General features: G+C 41.5%; 1 protein-coding gene across 9 annotated transcripts in view; it reads right to left on the reverse strand.

The window, feature by feature from the left end:
• Nucleotides 1–440: 440 nt before the first annotated feature.
• Nucleotides 441–18,825, reverse strand: part of SEC24D (SEC24 homolog D, COPII coat complex component) — a 145,339-nt gene continuing 126,954 nt past the window's right edge. For all 9 annotated transcript variants that reach the window (XM_054203708.1, XM_054203707.1, XM_054203705.1 and 6 more), the window contains 14 exons: nt 18,573–18,688; nt 15,607–15,731; nt 11,652–11,843; nt 10,922–11,015; nt 8,802–8,918; nt 8,190–8,360; nt 7,336–7,432; nt 6,568–6,713; nt 5,549–5,687; nt 4,970–5,088; nt 3,812–3,991; nt 3,116–3,307; nt 2,523–2,612; nt 441–2,122 (listed from right to left, as the gene is read on the reverse strand). In XM_054203708.1, coding sequence (XP_054059683.1) covers nt 1,982–2,122; nt 2,523–2,612; nt 3,116–3,307; nt 3,812–3,991; nt 4,970–5,088; nt 5,549–5,687; nt 6,568–6,713; nt 7,336–7,432; nt 8,190–8,360; nt 8,802–8,918; nt 10,922–11,015; nt 11,652–11,843; nt 15,607–15,731; nt 18,573–18,688 — 1,919 coding nt within the window. In that variant the 3' untranslated portion in view covers nt 441–1,981. The remainder of the gene's footprint in view (nt 2,123–2,522; nt 2,613–3,115; nt 3,308–3,811; nt 3,992–4,969; nt 5,089–5,548; nt 5,688–6,567; nt 6,714–7,335; nt 7,433–8,189; nt 8,361–8,801; nt 8,919–10,921; nt 11,016–11,651; nt 11,844–15,606; nt 15,732–18,572; nt 18,689–18,825) is intronic.

An 18,825-nucleotide genomic window follows, 5' to 3' on the forward strand; every position in this document is an offset into this window, starting at 1 on the left:
ACCTCCTTCTTGTTGGGTGATGCCAACAGCGGAAGCACACTGAAAATTCTGTGAGGCCAGATAAGCTTGCTGTCTTTAAAGTCACGAGTAGGAGAAGGTGACCTAGAGTGGTCTTTACTAATTGCTGGCTGCGTGGCTTTGTTTACGCTCTGTAGGAATTATTGTTGTTAATTTAACTTTGCCATGCTCCCTGGCTCCTGAATCAGCATAACGACCTCTTGATGTTGTCTTGCTGTGTGTACAGGGACAGGCAGGGGGAAGAGGTGCATGAACCCCGAAGGGAGTTTCCATTGCTAGTTGCCCTAAACCGTCCTCTGTAGTGACCTGGTGTACTAGATTTAGGTGCTACTGTTTAAGAGGTGTTGGATAGCTTTTGTCAGAGGCTGATAGCATAAAAAACTTGGAGAACTTGGTATATGAAAGAATAAACATACACATGATTATAATTAATAATTGCTTATTTCTTTACACATAGAGTTGCTGGTGTCATTTTACAAAGTACACTGATTTGGAATGGCAACAAATACTTTTTACAGGATAAAGTCTTCAGCTAAAAAGTGCTTGTCTTGGCAGCTGATCCTTTTGTAATATAGACACTTATTTTAAGAGCTCTCAGTCGCTGCACAGGGATACAACTGTTTTGATAAACTGTCAAACCAGAAATACGCATCTTGACTGCTTGTCTTGGATATTAAAATGATTAACACTAAGAAGCAACACTAACATGTTCAAAGGCACTTTTTTTTTTTTTAATGAGGCCCAACTCTTATCCTTACTTTTGAGGGTTTTTTACTTTCTTTGAAACACTGATTTTTGTAACAATAGCATTTCAAGTTTGGAAAAGTTCAAACCTCACATGCAGAGGCATTGGTCCTAAAGATACAAACAGGCTGATGAAGTATCTGAGGTAAACAGCTCTTCCAAAGACTCTGGGCTTTCTAAATTCTACCTTAAATATTGATATTAGCAGAGGCTTATTTTTTAAAGCCATGACTGTTGAATAAATCAGTCATGTGAGAGGAGGTTACTGTAATAGAACTGGAACTAAACAAGAGGCTTTCTTTTTATAGCACCACAAATAACCTTTGGTTAATGCGTCAACTGTCTTACAGTTGACCTGCCACTGAATTTTTGAGGGACAGATGTATCTAAGTTGTATTGGGAATATTCCAGTTAGCAAATGCAGTAAATAAACCCTAACGTGTTCAATTTTGAAAATGTAATTAAATACTGTGCTAATTTAATTTACAGAATTGTACCGTAATTGTGTGATATTATCGACCAAACTTAGCAAAAGGATTGTCTGACTACTGTTCTTCCTGTGGTCCATTGTTGTTAAACTTACCCAAGTCCAGTTATAAACTGAGGCATTTTGGTTCCCGGATAACGCCAGGTGTGGAAGGCTACCCAGAGCTCTGTTTCTGTAGAAAGTAATGCTTGTCCGTTCCAGGAGAAAGGGGATTATTTTGTAGATATTAGCTTTACAGGAAGGTCTTTGAAGTACTCATTGAACTACGTGATTACTGCAAATCTGATTCAGCTATATGCCCTCATTTAGAAAAAGCGATGTTTTGTATTTTTTTCCCTTTTCTGCATAGATTTTTAGCATCTTTCCTGGCTCTTGTACAACTTACGACTAGCAAAATGAATGATTAAAGATTTTTCTAAATTATATTTCAATAAATGCATACCATATGCTCTTAAGCCTTGACAGTTTGGAATCTGGCAATTCACTTGGAGAAACAGTCAGGACTCACAGAAGATTAATACCTGAGTGCAGAACTTCCTATTCTACAGCTTAATAAGTAAGGTAAATACTCAGTGAGAGGGGGTGTGAAATGAAACTGTACAAAAAGAGCACAGAGAAGAGCACAGCAGAATGCCTGGGTATAGTGGAGCTGTGGGCCAGCCTTTGGGCACCCATCACCGTCCCTCTTGCAAAATCAAAAAGAACCTGACTTATACCTATGCTTGAGTTTCCTTAACTGAGCATCTGGCAGATCTCTTTGTGAACACAGCATAGGAAATCCACGTAAGAAGCTCCTCCATAAATATTCTTGTCTTCTACTAGGAACTGTCGGAAAAGCATCTCTGGCTGCTCCCGCTGTTTCACTATAATCATCTGAAAACAAATACATGTATTTAGGATACAATCATACCAACTGGCACTATGTTTTCCCTGTATCTATTACTGTATGCTGTTGAGGAAGAAAAAGATCCCCAAACTAATAAATCTCCGCATTTCAGTAGCTGCATTTATGAACACAGGGGAGAGAGACTAGTGTGAATTAAGGTTTGCAGAATAAAATAGTAACCTTTAGACTTCACTGTCTCTGAAATTCTCTTTTAGGAATTAAGCACACTTGAGATGCTTCTGCCTGTAACGCATGGTGGAACTCACTAACATGCAGGAAAATTCCTGATATGTAAAATCTTTTACAGCTACCACTAAGTTTTGCCAAAGCCAGCAGTGTTCTTTTGAACAGGAACGGGGAATAAGTTGAGGCAGAGAGAAGTCTTACCTTCATAGTGTAGGGCTTTTGGCTCTGGATATGCTCCAGTATTGACTTAAGTTTCTTAGAAAATGGATTGTCCAGGTCAGGCAGCGATGTCTGTTAGAGTGAAAGCGTGGCAGGTTGTTATATTCCAGTCCCATCCCTTAGGAATTCGTACAAGACTAGCCGCTGGTATTTATAATGCAAATTACTTTGCATTCTATTCTAATTTCAGTCTATGTTCTACAATTTCATTCTAAGCTGGGAAAAGCCATCTCCTTCACAAAAATGTCTCATCTTGAAAGAACACTATATGAAAATTCATTATCAGGAGGAACTTTAACTGTTGCAAAGTGTTTTGTTCCAATTTTAGCAATACACATTCAATAAGGCTTTATCTGCAACAGCAAAAGCTTAAGAAGGTTTAAAAATGTTGCGAAAGCTCCTTTCCTGTAAGTGTGTAGAGTGTTAAAAGCTTGTTAAAGTTTTGTGTATGTTAGGACACTTCTGGTGTCTTAACACCTTCTGCTGGTCCCCTCTTTCTGCTTGTTTCACTGATTAGCAGTCTGGTCTTACTAAGTGATAAATTCTGAAAAAGGGACTAGTGTCCATCTACTCACAGCCTCCGTGCTGATGTGTGCGAAGGACGGCACGTTGAAGAGCCCTTGGATGAGCTCTGGGGGCGCGCTGACCCCCAGCCACAGGAACATACTCAGACCGTTGGCCAGCAGGAAGGCCCCTCCTTCTGAGAGACGTTCCTCAGAGCAGCGGACGGCAGCTGGGACAGCATCACTCTTCAGATCCAGGCTGTGCTGGGGGGCAAAAATACACAAGAGTTGTAGACCTGGTGCCTTCAATGTGACTAAAGCTCACATTAGGTGCTGAAAAGTAACTCCAGAAAGGTTTAGTACATCTTCGTGGTTCCTTTCCAGATTATAGGAATTAGAAATCCAACCTCTTCTTTTTCAGGTACTGCACTGTGTGCAAAGGAAGACCTGCCACCAGTGCTGATCTTTACTAAAGCTGGCATCTTTCATTAGCCTGGGCAAAAAACCTTGCTAAAAGTACAGTGACATTCTTGGAGGATGCTAATGTCACTGACTGATAATGTTACTTGCCCACTTTCTGTTAAACTAAGGGTTCTGCCTTCCCTCCTCATGTTAGTTCAACTAGCAACAAAAATGTAATCCAGCGTGGCAGTGTAACACTCGCCCAGCAGCCAGAATCTTTTCTGCATCTGCACAATCATAAAACCACAGCATACTGAGAACAGTTTGACTGAAATGAAAAGGAAGATGTGCAAGCAACATACTCACAATTGGCAGAAGCTGGGGATAGAAAAACAACTGGGTGTCCGCTACCCCCATAGCCATGACCAGCTGCCGATGGAAAGCTCTCTCGTCGGTTGGAATTTCTGGTCTGCCAGCCAGCACGCAGCTCTTCAAGAGGCAGTTCATGTACACTGGCAGCACCTTCATTGCATCCGGAAGGATGAGCTGAGAGGCAGAGATGGCTTGTTATTTCATATATCCCACGTGCTGGGGCATGAGAGCTGGGCTTCCAAACATTTAAATAAACCACTGCTCGTTTCCTTTCATTAAAGAGGAAAAAAAACCTAGAAAACCTTTTTTATATGTGCTGTTTCAAACCAGATGTGACAGCTCTGAATGGTTAATACAGTTAATAAGAATCCAACAGAAATTATTTGCCCTCTAGACTGTAGTTGTCATCTTCGATGCTATCATCTCCCTCTAATCCATGCTTATTTTTGGGTATTAAATTAAAGGGGTGTCACATAGGAGAAGTGGGTGTTTTTTTTCTCTGAACAATTTAGGAGGGAAATAAAGGTCCACAGCAAGTGTCTCTTCGGTATTCTTTCTAACGTATTTGGTCCTGATTAACATTAAACAATTAATTGCCCAGGCTTTTGATTAGTGGAAGCATCGCGTGGTATGTAAAAGCCTTAGTCTTTCTCTCAAGTTGAATTGCCAGGACATGAGGGCAAGTAATTTAAAAGCAAACAACTGTTGCTTTTATTGGAGCACTGAATTTTAAGTCATACAATTAGGATGTGCTAATAATGCTAATCTATACGTTATAGTCTAGAAGAAAAAATTGGAAAATAAAGGTGTTTATCATTCTAGCACACCTGAGGTACCTATGTGCAAATTCAGATTGTTTACTAAGATACATATGTTCCTTTTTTTGACAGTAACAGTCTTATTTGTCAAAAATTAGACTACTAAAGTCTTTTAACATCCCAAGAAGAAAAAATCAAAGCCATTTGTTCTGGAACAACAGCCCCTGCGTATGGTAAATGCTACCATTGAATCCCACCTGTCATTAATTATATTTGAAAGAAAAGGGAAAAGTCTGTCCTGAAATTTTCCTTTCAGGCAGTGCCGATGTTGCAGGGGTGGTCGTTCATCTCCCGCAAGGCCTGGTGGGGGGAACAGAGTTCGGGTGGGTTTTACCTGGCTGACTGCCGACGGGCTGGCACAGTTCTTCCTGTAACAGGCCAGCATGTGAGCTGTCTGATTCACCAGGATCTCTCTGACCGTCTTCAGCGGTTGGCTTAGAACGGCTTTAAAAGCTGCAAACAGGGAAGAACAAAAGAGTGTGCTAAAGATGGGGCCGTACTTTTAAAATATCTGTATTCTAGCTTCTAATTTTACTGACCTGAGGTCTATGGCTGCTTTTAGTCTTGTTTACATACAGTGTCTTGGAGGACGTTTATTCATCTTTGCCCAAAATGCCCCACCAAGCCTCCAGTGCTCCAATGATAGCATGCCCGTTTCTACTACTGTGCCTATACGGTTTTGTGCGTTACATATTTCTGTCTGCCTTCACAGGCATTACTTTTACGGCAGTATGTCTAAAATATGTGATTTATTTGTCTTTTCAATATTACAATACTTCAAGAGTGGCTCAGGCTCGGAGCAGCAAGTTACAAAACATGATTTCCCACTAGGTAATCACGTCAACTCCCTTTCCTTCCCCTTCCTCCACCCCAAAGTAAAAAAGGAAACAAAAACGGTCTGTTATAACTTTACCTGACTTAGCAAAGAAGTTGATAAGGGCATCAGTCTCGCAAGTCTTGTAGACATCAGCTAACTGGGAGCTACAATTTAAACCTATATTGTGTATGCGGAGTCGTCTTTGCCCGCTTATTGATGTGTAAAGGACAGCACACTGCAACAGAGGAGCAAATTGCCATTTATTTTTGTTTTAAACCAAAAGGTTTCCATCATGCAATAGCCGCCTACTTTGTGCATAAAAGGCATATAATCAATTCTAAAGACAGCCTAGCCTTGCAGTGCTGCTTCAGGGATTCTGTCGTCTATGAACCAACATACCTGTATTTTTATGGAATTATATTAGACATTATAAAAGTTACTAATCTTAAAACTGTGAAAAATGGTAATGTGACTGATTGAAAGGCTTATTACTCTAATTTGTTACACAGTGATGGTATCACCTGAAAACAAGAGGCCACCAATGTTAAGTTTGTAAATCATACTTTGTAGTTGTGTAATATTTGAACAGTTCAAATGCATCTGAAAAGACACCACGCAAGTGAAGAGCCACTTGCTGAGAAGTGCTCTGCCCGTCGCTTTATCTCTTGGCAAAAGCAACACAGAAAAACTTCCTAATCTTGAAAAGCTGCGTGGTTTTTCTCTTCTTACATAAGTTGCTTATGATGTGAAACGAGAGGTCCTGCTAACCCCTGTATCCTGCACCTACCCTGGGTTTAGATGATAAAAATGTAGGGTGTAATTTAAGAATTTCCTTATGACTCCAATTCTACTTCAATATAATGTTGATATGTCAATATAACATAAGATCCAAAGCCTGCAGGGGAAACAAGGGGCGTTGTTTGTGCTTTTGAGGTAAGATGCAACCTTTGGCTATAGATTAAAACCTTATTTCGTTAGTGGTATAATGTCACCAGAGTCTGTGCAAGCCATGCCTTGCCTCCCATCAGTCCTACACCATCACTTTTTTCCTGTTAGGGCTGCAGAAGTTCTTGCTCACCATTTCATGACATTACACGTAATTAAGCTTTTTTTACCTGAATTAAGGCGCCACTGTCTTCACTCAGTTTGTCATCATGCTTGAACTCCACTGTCACTGCCTTGTCACAGTCAACTGCTGCCATCTCCACATCTGTGGTGTTGTTCATGTAAATAGCACCAAAGAAGTCTGTTGCCCTGAAGCCTACAGACAGATTAAAAAAAAAACACAAACATTTTATTTAAAAATGGCAAATAAATTTGACTTTCTTTTTATGGTCAGTCAATTTTGCTTACTGAAACAGGAACCGGTTTCCCTCGGGGATTTGCAGCCCCTGGGCCCCCACCAGCTGTCCCTGCCGATGGCATTTTTGCCTGTTGGGCGAGAGGGAAAGCTGACGGGCCACGGAGCTGCAGTGTGACTCTGAGACCACCCAGAACCTTCTGCACTGTTGGCTTGGCCACTTTGTGTGTGTCTGTTTCTCAAACGCTTGCATTTGAAGTAAGAATGAATACTTGGAAAGTAGGCACAGTAATGTCATTGGAAGGATGAAAATGAAGGAATGTGTAAGTGTCCAGCAGCAACACTTTTTTATACAACTTGGATTGCAAGATGCATGCATAATGAGCAGAAGCCTTGCTCATATTTGAAAATTAATGATTATGGAGGGATATACAGGAAGGACGTTCCTGCGTTTTATCAGTCTTTAATGAAGATAAACCAGTTAGCCTGAGCTTACCGGTGGTCTGCACAGCACTATATTATATGAAATTCTATATTGTCACATGCATTCATGTTTATTTTCAATCCCAATGGGTACCGTTACCTGTGCTTGTCCGAACCCTCATTATTGCGTCAAATCCCGTCTTTTTTTCTATGTCCCTCCTGAGGTCACTTAAGAACTGTGGGCTGTCAGCATCGAGCTAGAAACGCAAAGCAAAAGCACAAGTTGCAGTTCACCACTGGGTGTCAGCAGCACAGCAGGAACCCAGCGCTCCCTCTCGCTCCCCCTCGGCCTCTCATCTGTTCTTCTCACATTTAACGTCTCTCATTTCCTTTTAAAAGAGATAAACCATGTCGATGGTCGTTGTGTTAAGGGAAATGTATATACACACGTGTCCGCCAATTCATCACTAGCCTTGGACATCAGGAATTTGTATTCCATCAAACGATCTCCACGAGCATCCGTTCCTGCACTTAGCCTTGCAGCTTAGCTCGGGTTTTGTGGCACAGCCTAAGGAATTACAGAGTGGCCTTGCTGCCTTCGCAAGAAATGCTTTTGCAGGTTAGCTCCTGCCACAGAGAGTCCCCCGCTCCCCAGAGAGATTCTCACGAAGTTTTAAACGAGTGTTTGTTACGGTTTTTTTGGGGTCTCTATCAAAAGCATTTTTATCTGTATATACAGGAGTAATTGACTTCCCTGCTCAGATGCCAGCATATTTAAGTAAGTGAATTTAATTTTAAGATACCAACCAGCTTATTACTGTTTCAAGATACGTATTTTAGCCTGGTCTGTCATTTCTAAGTTTGAATGTTATCCCCTGGAGTTTATACTTTAAAGTTTTCTAGAGTCACTCTACTTTTATGTTAAAGGTCAAAGCACGTGTTAAAATGAAAAGAGAAACAACAGCTCCCCAGGTGTTACTATTTATTTGAAAGGCAGGAAGCCGCATCACTTACCTGGAAATTGTTGTACTTGTACAAAGTTCCTCCAGTGTACATTGTGACGAGACCCATGGAGGCTACGTCCACATACTGATTTGGGAAGAGGAACAAATTCACGCAGCAGCCATTAGCCACACAATCCCTGGCTAACGCCTCGTAAGAATTTACCTGGGGCTGGAAGAGTGTCTGCACGGAATTAAAAAATACAGATGTCATAACATGCGATACCAATGGTAGCCAACCACAATCCAAATGCCCGCTGGAGGAAAACAAGACGAAGTGGAAGTTTTAAGCTAGGCCTGGATTCCATTAACATGATGTTGCCCCTGCCCATAGAAGCGTGTGCAGGGAACCAACTCGGCACGTTCTCGGAGAACTAAATCACTGACCAGGTGGCAGCACGGGCTCTTGATGGGTGGAGGGATTTCCTTCATTGATGGGAACGGCTGCCCCACCACAGTCTGACCCGTAACAATATACCTACGCCATCGGGGCACAGTGAGAACGGGAGTATTCTATCACTAAAGAGCACATCTTCGTAAAAGGAAATAAATGAAAAAAGATCAAGGCTCTATTAGGGAAATTCAGCATAACAGCAGCCCCTTGTTAACTCAGCGTAGGAAATACCTTTTCTTTATCTGTATTTAGTAGTTTTTTGTCATCTCTGTTTCTCAGCTTCCCTGGTGCTTCCGCAGTTGGCAATGAAGAATGGAAGATAAACAGTTTTCCAGCACATTCTGCGGCCTGTTTCAAAGACATGGTATTGGCATATTTATTACTGCTAAGATAAGCAAGCCTGATTATCATACATTGTGGTTATCTCAGAGAACAGTGTCAACTTTCCGCAAGTTTCTCAGAGCTAAATAATTCATTTAGAGACTCAAAATTTGATAGAAATCAATCCTGAAACAAACTGGGAATTCTAGGTCAATAAATACCAGTCCAGCGCAGAGAGCTGTTGGCGGATGCATCGTTACAGTGATTTCTGCAGAGGAATCTAAAATCTTGGTGGGCGCAGCTAGGAGTACCTCTCTTGAAGACTTTCCAATTGGATACAAGCATTATGCAACAAGTGTCAAAAGTGCAAATACTAAATTGGATAAAATTAGAAGGAAATGTAACTTAACAGCAATTATTTCTTTCAGTTCAGGCACACTTGTGTTCACTACATTTTTACAGACTTCCTGTACTAGATTCCACATTCAAATCTACCTTAAAATCCAGGACTATCGAAACTTGTGATGAACAATTCTTCCTGCCACTAACAAAGTAAGTAACTGCCAGTTTTATTCCAGTTTTATATTCTTATTTAGGACTTTTTTTTTTCCACATCATTTTTACTGCGATGACAAACTACTGACAGAAAACCCTACATTCCAAAGGAGAGAGTAACAACAGTAGCAATACTGGAGGCATCTTTGCACTATTAACAAGCTTTCCCACCAAAATTTAGAAAATCTGGTTTATCACTTACTCTTACTAGTGAGACAGCTGATGACAACGAACAGAACAGAATAAAGTATTTATTTCAGTTGGAAGGGATCTACAACGATCATCTAGTCCACGTCGCGGCTGACCAAAAGTTATTAAAATTAATCTCAAATAGGAACGTATATTGAGGACATATATATGCATATTAATAATTCATAGTGAAAGTCCTCACAAGTTACAACTTAAGAATATTGAGCTAAATAAAAAGCTTAATTAAGAGCTGCTTCTCTTTATAGCCAACATCAAAGGAAATTTACAATTATGGCCCTTAAGTTTGTTTTGTAGAAGTCAAGTCTCAGGGAAGAGCACTCTGACGGAAGCTGTAACCAAATGTATGTTTTGTACACATACCTTCTGGCAGCATGAATAAATAACACGAAAACAGGTATTAATTAAATACTATTTAAGAAACAGATTTGAGAACTGTGCATTTTCAGTTCAACTAATTTATCTACTCAAAGTTCACGCTTTACTTATACACAGCTCGCAGATACATCAACTGTTTTGTCACGCCACTGGCTGTCTTCTGCCCCTAGAAATCTCGTGGGGAACTACGGTGGCATTCTCCTAATTGGGAGTGCTCCGTGGAAATGTCAGCACTTTCGGGGATGTCCGGGACATACGGAAAGCAACTGGGGGTGCACCTCGACCTGTGGATTCGTTTTCATCTGTATTCAAGCTGTGAGAACCTGTCAGTTAAGTGGAAACCCTCCAGCCCCCGACCCGATTCAGTCATAAATAGTCACAAAGACCTCGCTTTGCACAAGCAGCGAGCAGAGCGGGAGAACAGGCAGGGCAAAATCGGACCTTACGCTGGCTCTTTTCCTGCCCTTCGCGTGTGCAAGGACTGGGTGTCTGTGCAAACATCCAGAGCATCTGTTTGTTCTGTTGCAGTAACTAAACTCTTCTTTAGTTCTCTCAAATGCTTAATGAGAATCCGACTCCTGCTCCTCATCCTCTCCTGAACACCCATCCTACGTGGAACAGACTCTAGGGAATGGTTTCCCTCAATAAGCAAAATCTGGAAACAGATGCGATGCATGTCAGTGTTCTCATTTTGACTAGAGCAGTTCAGACACACTGTTAGAATAACGGAACATTAGTGCTGGAAGCAATCAGCGATTTTTTTTTTCTAATTTCCCATTGGGATTTATAAGGGGATTTGGGACTGGTTTCTAGCAAATGGAATTTCTGCAGTTTATCAAGTCTTATTCTCATTAAAGTGCTGCTTCTCTTACAGAGAGCAACGTTCTAACCTTTAGCGCCTCCATGCCAGCCTGGATTACAGGAGCGAAGATGGTCTCGCTCTCGTTAGTGTCTGCAAACATCTCTGGAATCTGGTCCAACAAGCTATGAAAGACAAAAGGACAGCATTTCAACCCGTTAGCATATTTGGGAGAATCCCCAAACATACCGTGTAACATACCAAGTCTTCACACAGGAACACGTTTTCCATGCAAATTTATATTAAAAAAAATTAATTTTGATTGCTCAATTTCACAGGATTCCAGCCAGAGTAAAACAAAATATGATTGTTTTAAATTCTATGAGATGCATTATTTCAAAGCTGGTAACATAAAGGAACAAGCAGTAAATAAAAAATAGCTAAAAATGAAGTTTAGTGTGCTGTAAGGACTTCAGAGTCCTTAGATCACATCCAGGTGTGCATCATGGCATCGCCAGGGAAAATACGTGCACCACGGCGCACAGCTGCAACCCCCCTCCCATTTTTGAGGAAACACAGCTGAAGATGCGAGATTTACACCTGGGCTAAATACGCTTTCACATTCAGCACTGGGCGGGTGTCGAAATCACTTTTTCTTTGCCTCAAAGGTGGAAATGGATGACCCGAAGCATCTGCTGGCTTCTAAAGTATTTCAATAAATCCACGTACCTCCCCAAACCCAATAACACAACGGACTAAAAGGCATAACGCATATCCTAAGCATTCAGGCCTTATTCACATAGGGAATAATTGTACTTTACTTGGTAACAACAGATCGCGATTCCTGAAAGTTAACAAGGAAACCATCCAGCAAAGGAACGAAAACTTCTCCAACATCTGAGACCACCATCATCTGAGGCTGAGCTAAGCTGCTTTTTACATTAAAGAAGTGGAGGACTTTGTTGTAAGTGACAAAACCAACTTGAATTGCTGAGGATTCTTCTTGCTCTTCTCTGTAAGAAAAACAAAAACAATGCTTACAGATATAAAATTCTGACCTTCCAATAAAAGCATTCCTTTGAAATACAAGGCTGTTTTCAGATCATTATCTGTACTGGGAGCAACAATGCAAACAAAACCAAGCAGATGTAATCTTTGCCTTAGGTCAAATTAAAACACTCTGATAAAATCAACTGCTGTATTATTTATTTTTTAAAAAAATACGTATTTACGTCAACCCTATCAGCTGTGCATCCTATCCAAGCAGCCAAAAGTCCCTCAGATAAAGTATAAACCATGTTGTCCTCAAAACATGGAAAAGAGAGAACAGGACAATTAGTTACAAGATATAATCAGAAAAGCAGCTTTATTTAGAAGACATTGTAATTCTGTGACACTGACGATTGATGCCTACTAAGAACAGCATTTAGGCTTGAATAGCGTCTGGTAACTTTGGTGGGTCCATCTTCTGCTTGAGCAGGACTAACAAAATCTGTTAGAACCTCCATAGCTGTGTATCGCGCATAAAACGCGCTGTAGAAATTGCTCTTTATTGCTAGTAAGTTCGCAGGCCAACCGAAGCCGGCACGTGGGCGCTGTGAGCTGCGCCTGCAGGGGCAGTGCCGGCAGCAGGCTTGACCTCCGCTTAGAGAGGCAGCTCCACGCGGCAGCCCGCTCTGCCATCGGTAGCAGCCGCCGGTACTAGCAGACCTTACCAGGTTTGCGGTCCTAAATTTAGCGAACTTTTCCCTAAAAGGCAGTCCTATTCAAAAAATCGGTCTTAATTACTAATAAAATAGCCCCTTCTTACAGCAGGGCGTTCCTCTTGTAAATGACAACCCAAAGCCTTCAGCACAAGAAGTGCCAGAGAGGAAGGCTGTGGTACGTGCAGTGACTATGGGTCAGCCCGTGTGCTCTGTACGGCAGCACTGACCGATTCAGCAGCCACCCGACCAGTGGTGAGGCCTCGCAAAGCCACCCAATAGCCAGTCTGCGCGTAAACGCTTTCACACGTTTTGCACGTTTGGAACTTGCATATTCAAAGTACTGAAACGGAAATCCCAGCTATGCCACTGATCTAACCTATAACCTAAGAGGAAATGATTTAATTTCTAATTAAATAACGCCCAGTTAACGCCTCGGTTTAAATTTGCAGAAAGTGAACAGCAAGAATTACTGTTTAATCTCACCAGGATGTATAACTCTATACCACAAAGTTCTTTGAGTCTGCAGCAATAGGAACCACAGAAATAGCCGAGCTGATTGTACTTTCTTTAGTTTATAGAAGTCATCAGTCATGGAAGGTTATAGTTGTAAAAAATTTAACACAAAGAAATACGCTTATCGACAAACAGGGTAACAACGTACACAGGCTCCTACAGATGTTACTATCGAACCCGGAGACTTTAACAGAGGCGCCCGACCACTGTATTCCCAATTACTGCCCCCTTAGCGCAAAACAATCCGCTGTTTAACCTCAGAAGAAACAAAGGACTGTTAACAGTCACCTCAGCCCTCACCGCAGCAGAGCAGCCAGGGTGGGAACACGCTCCTCAGCCGGGGCAGTGAAAAAGCCTCGGCCCCGCCAAAATCAATGGCAGCGCCCAGCACCCACCCTCTGCACGGCAACCGACACACGGCAGCTCAGCAGCGCACCAACAGCCGCAGCACCGGGGCAAACTCCAGAGGGGCCGTAACTGCCCGTCAGTAACAGGTAAGCTGGGAGGGCAGGAAGTGAGACAGGAAATAAGTCAGGAAGTGATGACCTCTATAGCGAGGGAGGAAGTGCGACTGCGCGCCAGGAAGTGCGACAGGAAGTAACTCGGGACAGGAGGAAGTAACCTGGGCGACCAGGAAGTGGCGCCCTATATAGCGAGGGAGGAAGTGCGACTGCGCGCCAGGAAGTGCGACAGGAAGTAACTCGGGACGGGAGGAAGTAACTTCGGAGACGAGGAAGTGGCGCCCTATATAGCGAGGGACGAAGTGCAACTGCGCGCCAGGAAGTGCGACAGGAAGTAACTCGGGACAGGAGGAAGTAACTTAAGGCGACCAGGAAGTGGCGCCCTATATAGCGAGGGAGGAAGTGCGACTGCGCGCCAGGAAGTGCGACAGGAAGTAACTCGGGATGGGAGGAAGTAACTTGGGAGACGAGGAAGTGGCGCCCTATATAGCGAGGGAGGAAGTGCGACTGCGCGCCAGGAAGTGCGACAGGAAGTAACTCGGGACGGGAGGAAGTAACTTCGGACACCAGGAAGTGGCGCCCTATATAGCGAGGGAGGAAGTGCGACTGCGCGCCAGGAAGTGCGACAGGAACTAACTCGGGATGGGAGGAAGTAACTTAGGACTTGAGGAAGTGACGACCTATATAGCGAGGGAGGAAGTGCGACTGCATGTTAGGAAGTGAGAGAGGAAGTAACTTAGGACGGGAGGAAGTGACGACCTATATAGCGACGGAGGAAGTGCGAGTGCATGGTAGGAAGTAAGACAGGAAGTAACTTAGTAGGTGACGAAGTGACGACCTATATAGCAACGGAGGAATTAAGTTTGCAAGTTTGGAACTAACTTAGGAAGTAACGTAGGAAGTGAGGAAGTGACGACCTACAGAGCAACGGAGGAAGTAACTTTGCAAGTTAGGAAGTAACGTAGGAAGTGAGGAAGTGACGACAGGTTTAGCGACGGAGAAAGTAAGTTAGAAACTTAGGAAGTAAGACAGGAGTGAGAAATTGACAACCTATATAGTGACGGAGGAAGTAAGTTAGGAACTTGGGAAGTAAGACAGGAAGTGAGGAATTGACAACCTATATAGTGACGGAGGAAGTAAGTTAGGAACTTGGGAAGTAAGACAGGAAGATCCTTACTTCCTTCTTTACTCACTTCCTAAGTATTTACGTACGTCTTAACTTCCGAACTTCCTAATTCACTTCCTCAGTTCCTAAATACGTTAATTTCTTAAGTCTGTTCTCCCTCTGCAAGTATTGTTATTCGGAACGCGTTTTCTTTCTGCATTTTCTTCAATACTTTTATATGCCTTGGCTGAGAAACATCTTGTCTACTTCATTTCTCAGTCTGTCACTGCTCTCATTTAACTATGTGTGTCTGCATTATTTAAACTAATGAAAACTATACTAATATACTGTACTAAAAACTGTACTAAACGACACTAAAATAATATTCTCTCATTAATATTGATCCGCAGTAATACTACTACTGTGTGCTTAATGCTCACAAACGGATGTGCTATATTTCGTAAAATGTTTGTTGCCTAGAAGATTTGTTCTCCTCTCAGATACGTACCAGGACAGAGAAGTATCACAGCACAGCAAGTAGCTTTAGAAGTTTTGATAATTAACAATAATAGCTGAAGATACAAATCTTTAGAGATTTGCAATTCTTGAGTATTCCGTTTTTGGTATTTCCCTGTTCGGTTTAATGAGAAAAGCAACATTGCCGTAAACTGAGCTACAGCAGGGCAAGTCAAACCTACAGGCTGGGACTTAGCCCTTAACACCACTAGAGTTCACTACAAGAAAGGAAAAGAATGCAAGCTACATGTGCAATTAGCATAACAGATTCTTTCCATTCATATAGTAAGCCCAGACATTAAAGTCTAAGAACTGCCAGCAGCATTAGAATTAACATTTGGTCACTGTCACCCCAAAGATGACTCTACTGTAAATTTTGACGTTTTCGGTAGCTTGTTTTTACCTCTCAACATGCAAAGCTGCGTGAAAACTGCAGCGTAGTTGAGTTAAGCAAAGCATGCTTATGTTTCTTTACCTTGGAAGTTTATCTAGCAGAGTCTTCAGTTCGTCACATATGAGTTTAACTAGGCCACTGTTTATGTTTCTGTACGATACATCGATCATGAAGATATAAGCTGGTGGCTTTGGAGGCTTGTTGTTCTACAGAAAAAAAAGAAAAAAAAAAAAGACCATTCCCAGGGAAAATCAGACAGTGTACTGTTACATCGAAAAAATTCACAGGTGGTAGCGTAAGGCAATCTAAATACAGTGTGTAGCTGTTTGAAAAATACTATGGATCATGAAGAGTAACTACTGCAGAAAGCTGACACGTATTGGGTAAAGTCCACCCCTGGAATAAAACACTATTACTGGAAAATAGCATCCTAATGGAATAAAATATGTAAAGGGTAACAGTTTATTAGATAAGATGAAACACAAACACGTTCTGCTGGAATTCAAGTGTTTAAACAAAATTGCCTTCTGGCTTTTTTCTGTACCCATACTTGTTCGGCATTCCCTGTATCAATATGCAATACCGTTCTGTTAACGCGAATGTTTAAATTCAGTTTTTGTTAGCGTTTGCTTCTAACGACCCTTAAGTTATTTCTAACCAATCTGGAAACAGAAAATACAACTTCAGTACTGAACCAGAATTAAAGAATTTCGGCAGTACTAAGTGGTGGACATCCGCATCCTGTCTGTCTCTCTTGCTGGCTGAGGATCCAGTGCATTCCGGACAGCTGAACTGTACCTTCAGGAATAAGCTGACTTTCTGTAAGATAATCAAAGCAGGAGAGTGGAACATTCAACGTATGTCACTGCTGTGTATGCAGCAGTGACTTGGGCTGGTCTGGATTCCTTTGGGAATTCCTCTTAGTCGTAATTTAAGTGTCACTCAAATCGTGACCTACACTACTGACCCGAGTTTCTGTAAGTAAGAAAAAGTAAGCTAACATGAAGGGGTTATTTTGTTTCCAAATAAAGCAATGTAATGCTTAGAGATGTACCCAGGAAAACGATCATATAAAGTGAACACAGCAACAATGATCATCATACTCCCTAAGATCAGTTTTCCTAATTCCCATTAAGATGAGTAGTGGCCATTACTTGATGTCAAATTTAGGTCAGCTTTTCCATCAAGCTGTTTCACCGCCTTCGTATACAGAGTTCTGACCACTTAAGCAAATTATGCTTGTTAAACTAAACCTCAGAAAAAGCCATTTAAGACAAAAATCATCTAACCTTTGAATTACAATTTATTCATAATCTCTGGCACACTTTAAAGTGAACATTATAGCCTTGATCTCACTTCATTTGAGTCATGTAAATCAGGATTAATTCCTGTGAACTAAAACCAGGCGGTAGTTTTAGAAGCTGTTCTGTTCACTGCACTTGGATTCTAGCTTCAAAAACTGTATCAAACACTACTTTTACACTCTTGTATTCTTTATAAAGAATCCCTGTGTAATTTCTGACAAATATATGGTAGAAACGAGGACTTCTGCTCGTGCCACATCCGTTTAGCAGGAGTGCAATAATGCAAAACAGCTGTTATTTGTTAACATTTTTTGTAGCTGTTCATCCTTGTCATTTGATAAGCACAAAAGGAAATGACTTTTCAGTTCTGGTCTTAAACTGGATTTATAAAAGAATTGGACCTTTGCAACTTGGAGGAAAATGAAAAATGAGTTATCAAATAGTATTCACTTCTGCAGAATTTAATGACTCAGCATTTCCAGTGTTAAGTGTTAATTTCGTAAGAGATTTCTTTTTTGGTAACACTCTAGTAAGTCTATGGAAGGGTCTTTGCAACAAGACGACAGACCACGCCGGATAACTTTTATCAAGGAAACTCCTTGATTTAAGCTATATGGCAAAAGCCACTGCACTGGAAGATGCATTGTGACGATGACTGGATCCCACAGGGTTACACTCCAGGGCAGAGAAAAAGAACTGAGAAAATGGCCCAGAGCCATTCGGTACACACGAGTTTTCAACAGTTTAGCTGCCAGAAACCAGCAAAGCTTAACCAAATTTGATGGAGCTACACTGGACATACACTGAGGATCCCGTACTGTATTTCTGTAATGCCTCACTACAATTCTCTCCTGTTCTGGGGTTTAACACAGATTTCAGTAAAATCTATATAGGTCGTCTCAGGGATTTCACTAGCTTTTGGAAGAAAGCAGAATTAAACCTGTTTTCTTCATACCAGCAATAATTTGATGGTCTGAGGAAGTTACTGGTACCTACTTCAAGACTTTGTAGGATCCAGTTGCCTTTCCTAACCTTATCATGACCTCAGTTCTACTGACATGAAGAAAAATCTGCTGATTCCAGCAAGAACAGAAAAATACATCCACACTGTGGACAGCTGAAGTCACGCTTGCAGTTTTGTAAAATGAGCTAAAGTTTGAGAAGTTTAAGTAACTTAAGCTTTCAGAAGTATCAAATACAGTTCTCTAATAAAAACAATTACAATTACTTACAGTGGCTTGAGTGGGCTTTGGATTGAGTTCTTCAGTGAGTTAATATTAGGAGAGAGAACCCATTCCAATGTAAATCACTTAGCGGTCAGAATACTAAAACCACTCTTGCCAGGAAAGGATTACAAGAATCCAGCTAAGGTTTTCACTATTGGGAAGGCAATTTAGGCGTGTGTCTGTCTTCAAAATCAACAGAAGACACGCATCTAAAATGCAGTGCTGCATCAGAATGCCAAGTATATCCTCTAAACAGCGCAACATGCTAGATGGGACCCAACGCATGCCCCAGTTAAAGACTGACGATCCATGACTTTGCGGCGCTATTTGTTACTCTTACTTGCAGCACAAAAGTACAAAATACGGTAAGCTCAAATTCTCCACATGTATCTACATTTTCTAGAATGTTCCTGTACTCTGATATTCAGTTTACAAGTGCGTTTACTCTACTGTAGGTATTAAAAGGATTTTGTTTGTTTTGACATAAAAAATTAGTTTGCATACTGGAAATACTCACTCGGCAATAATCCAAAGTAGCAACGTATTCATAAGATCCCAGAGATAGCTCGGGCCTTTCATAGTGGTCTACCCGTCGGCCAATGTGGTCCAGATGTTGAAAGAAGAATGGAGGGACTAAAAGTCAACACAAGAGCAGGAAAAAACATTTATATTTTGGAGAGGAGGGGAACAACACAACAACTGCTTTCAATGTACTGGTGCAGGCTCCTTTGTTACTGATCAAGGGAAGAGTTTAAACACTTATCCAGGTT

The sequence above is a fragment of the Rissa tridactyla genome, chromosome 5 (genome assembly GCF_028500815.1).
Source record: "Rissa tridactyla isolate bRisTri1 chromosome 5, bRisTri1.patW.cur.20221130, whole genome shotgun sequence".
NCBI lineage: Eukaryota > Metazoa > Chordata > Aves > Charadriiformes > Laridae > Rissa > Rissa tridactyla.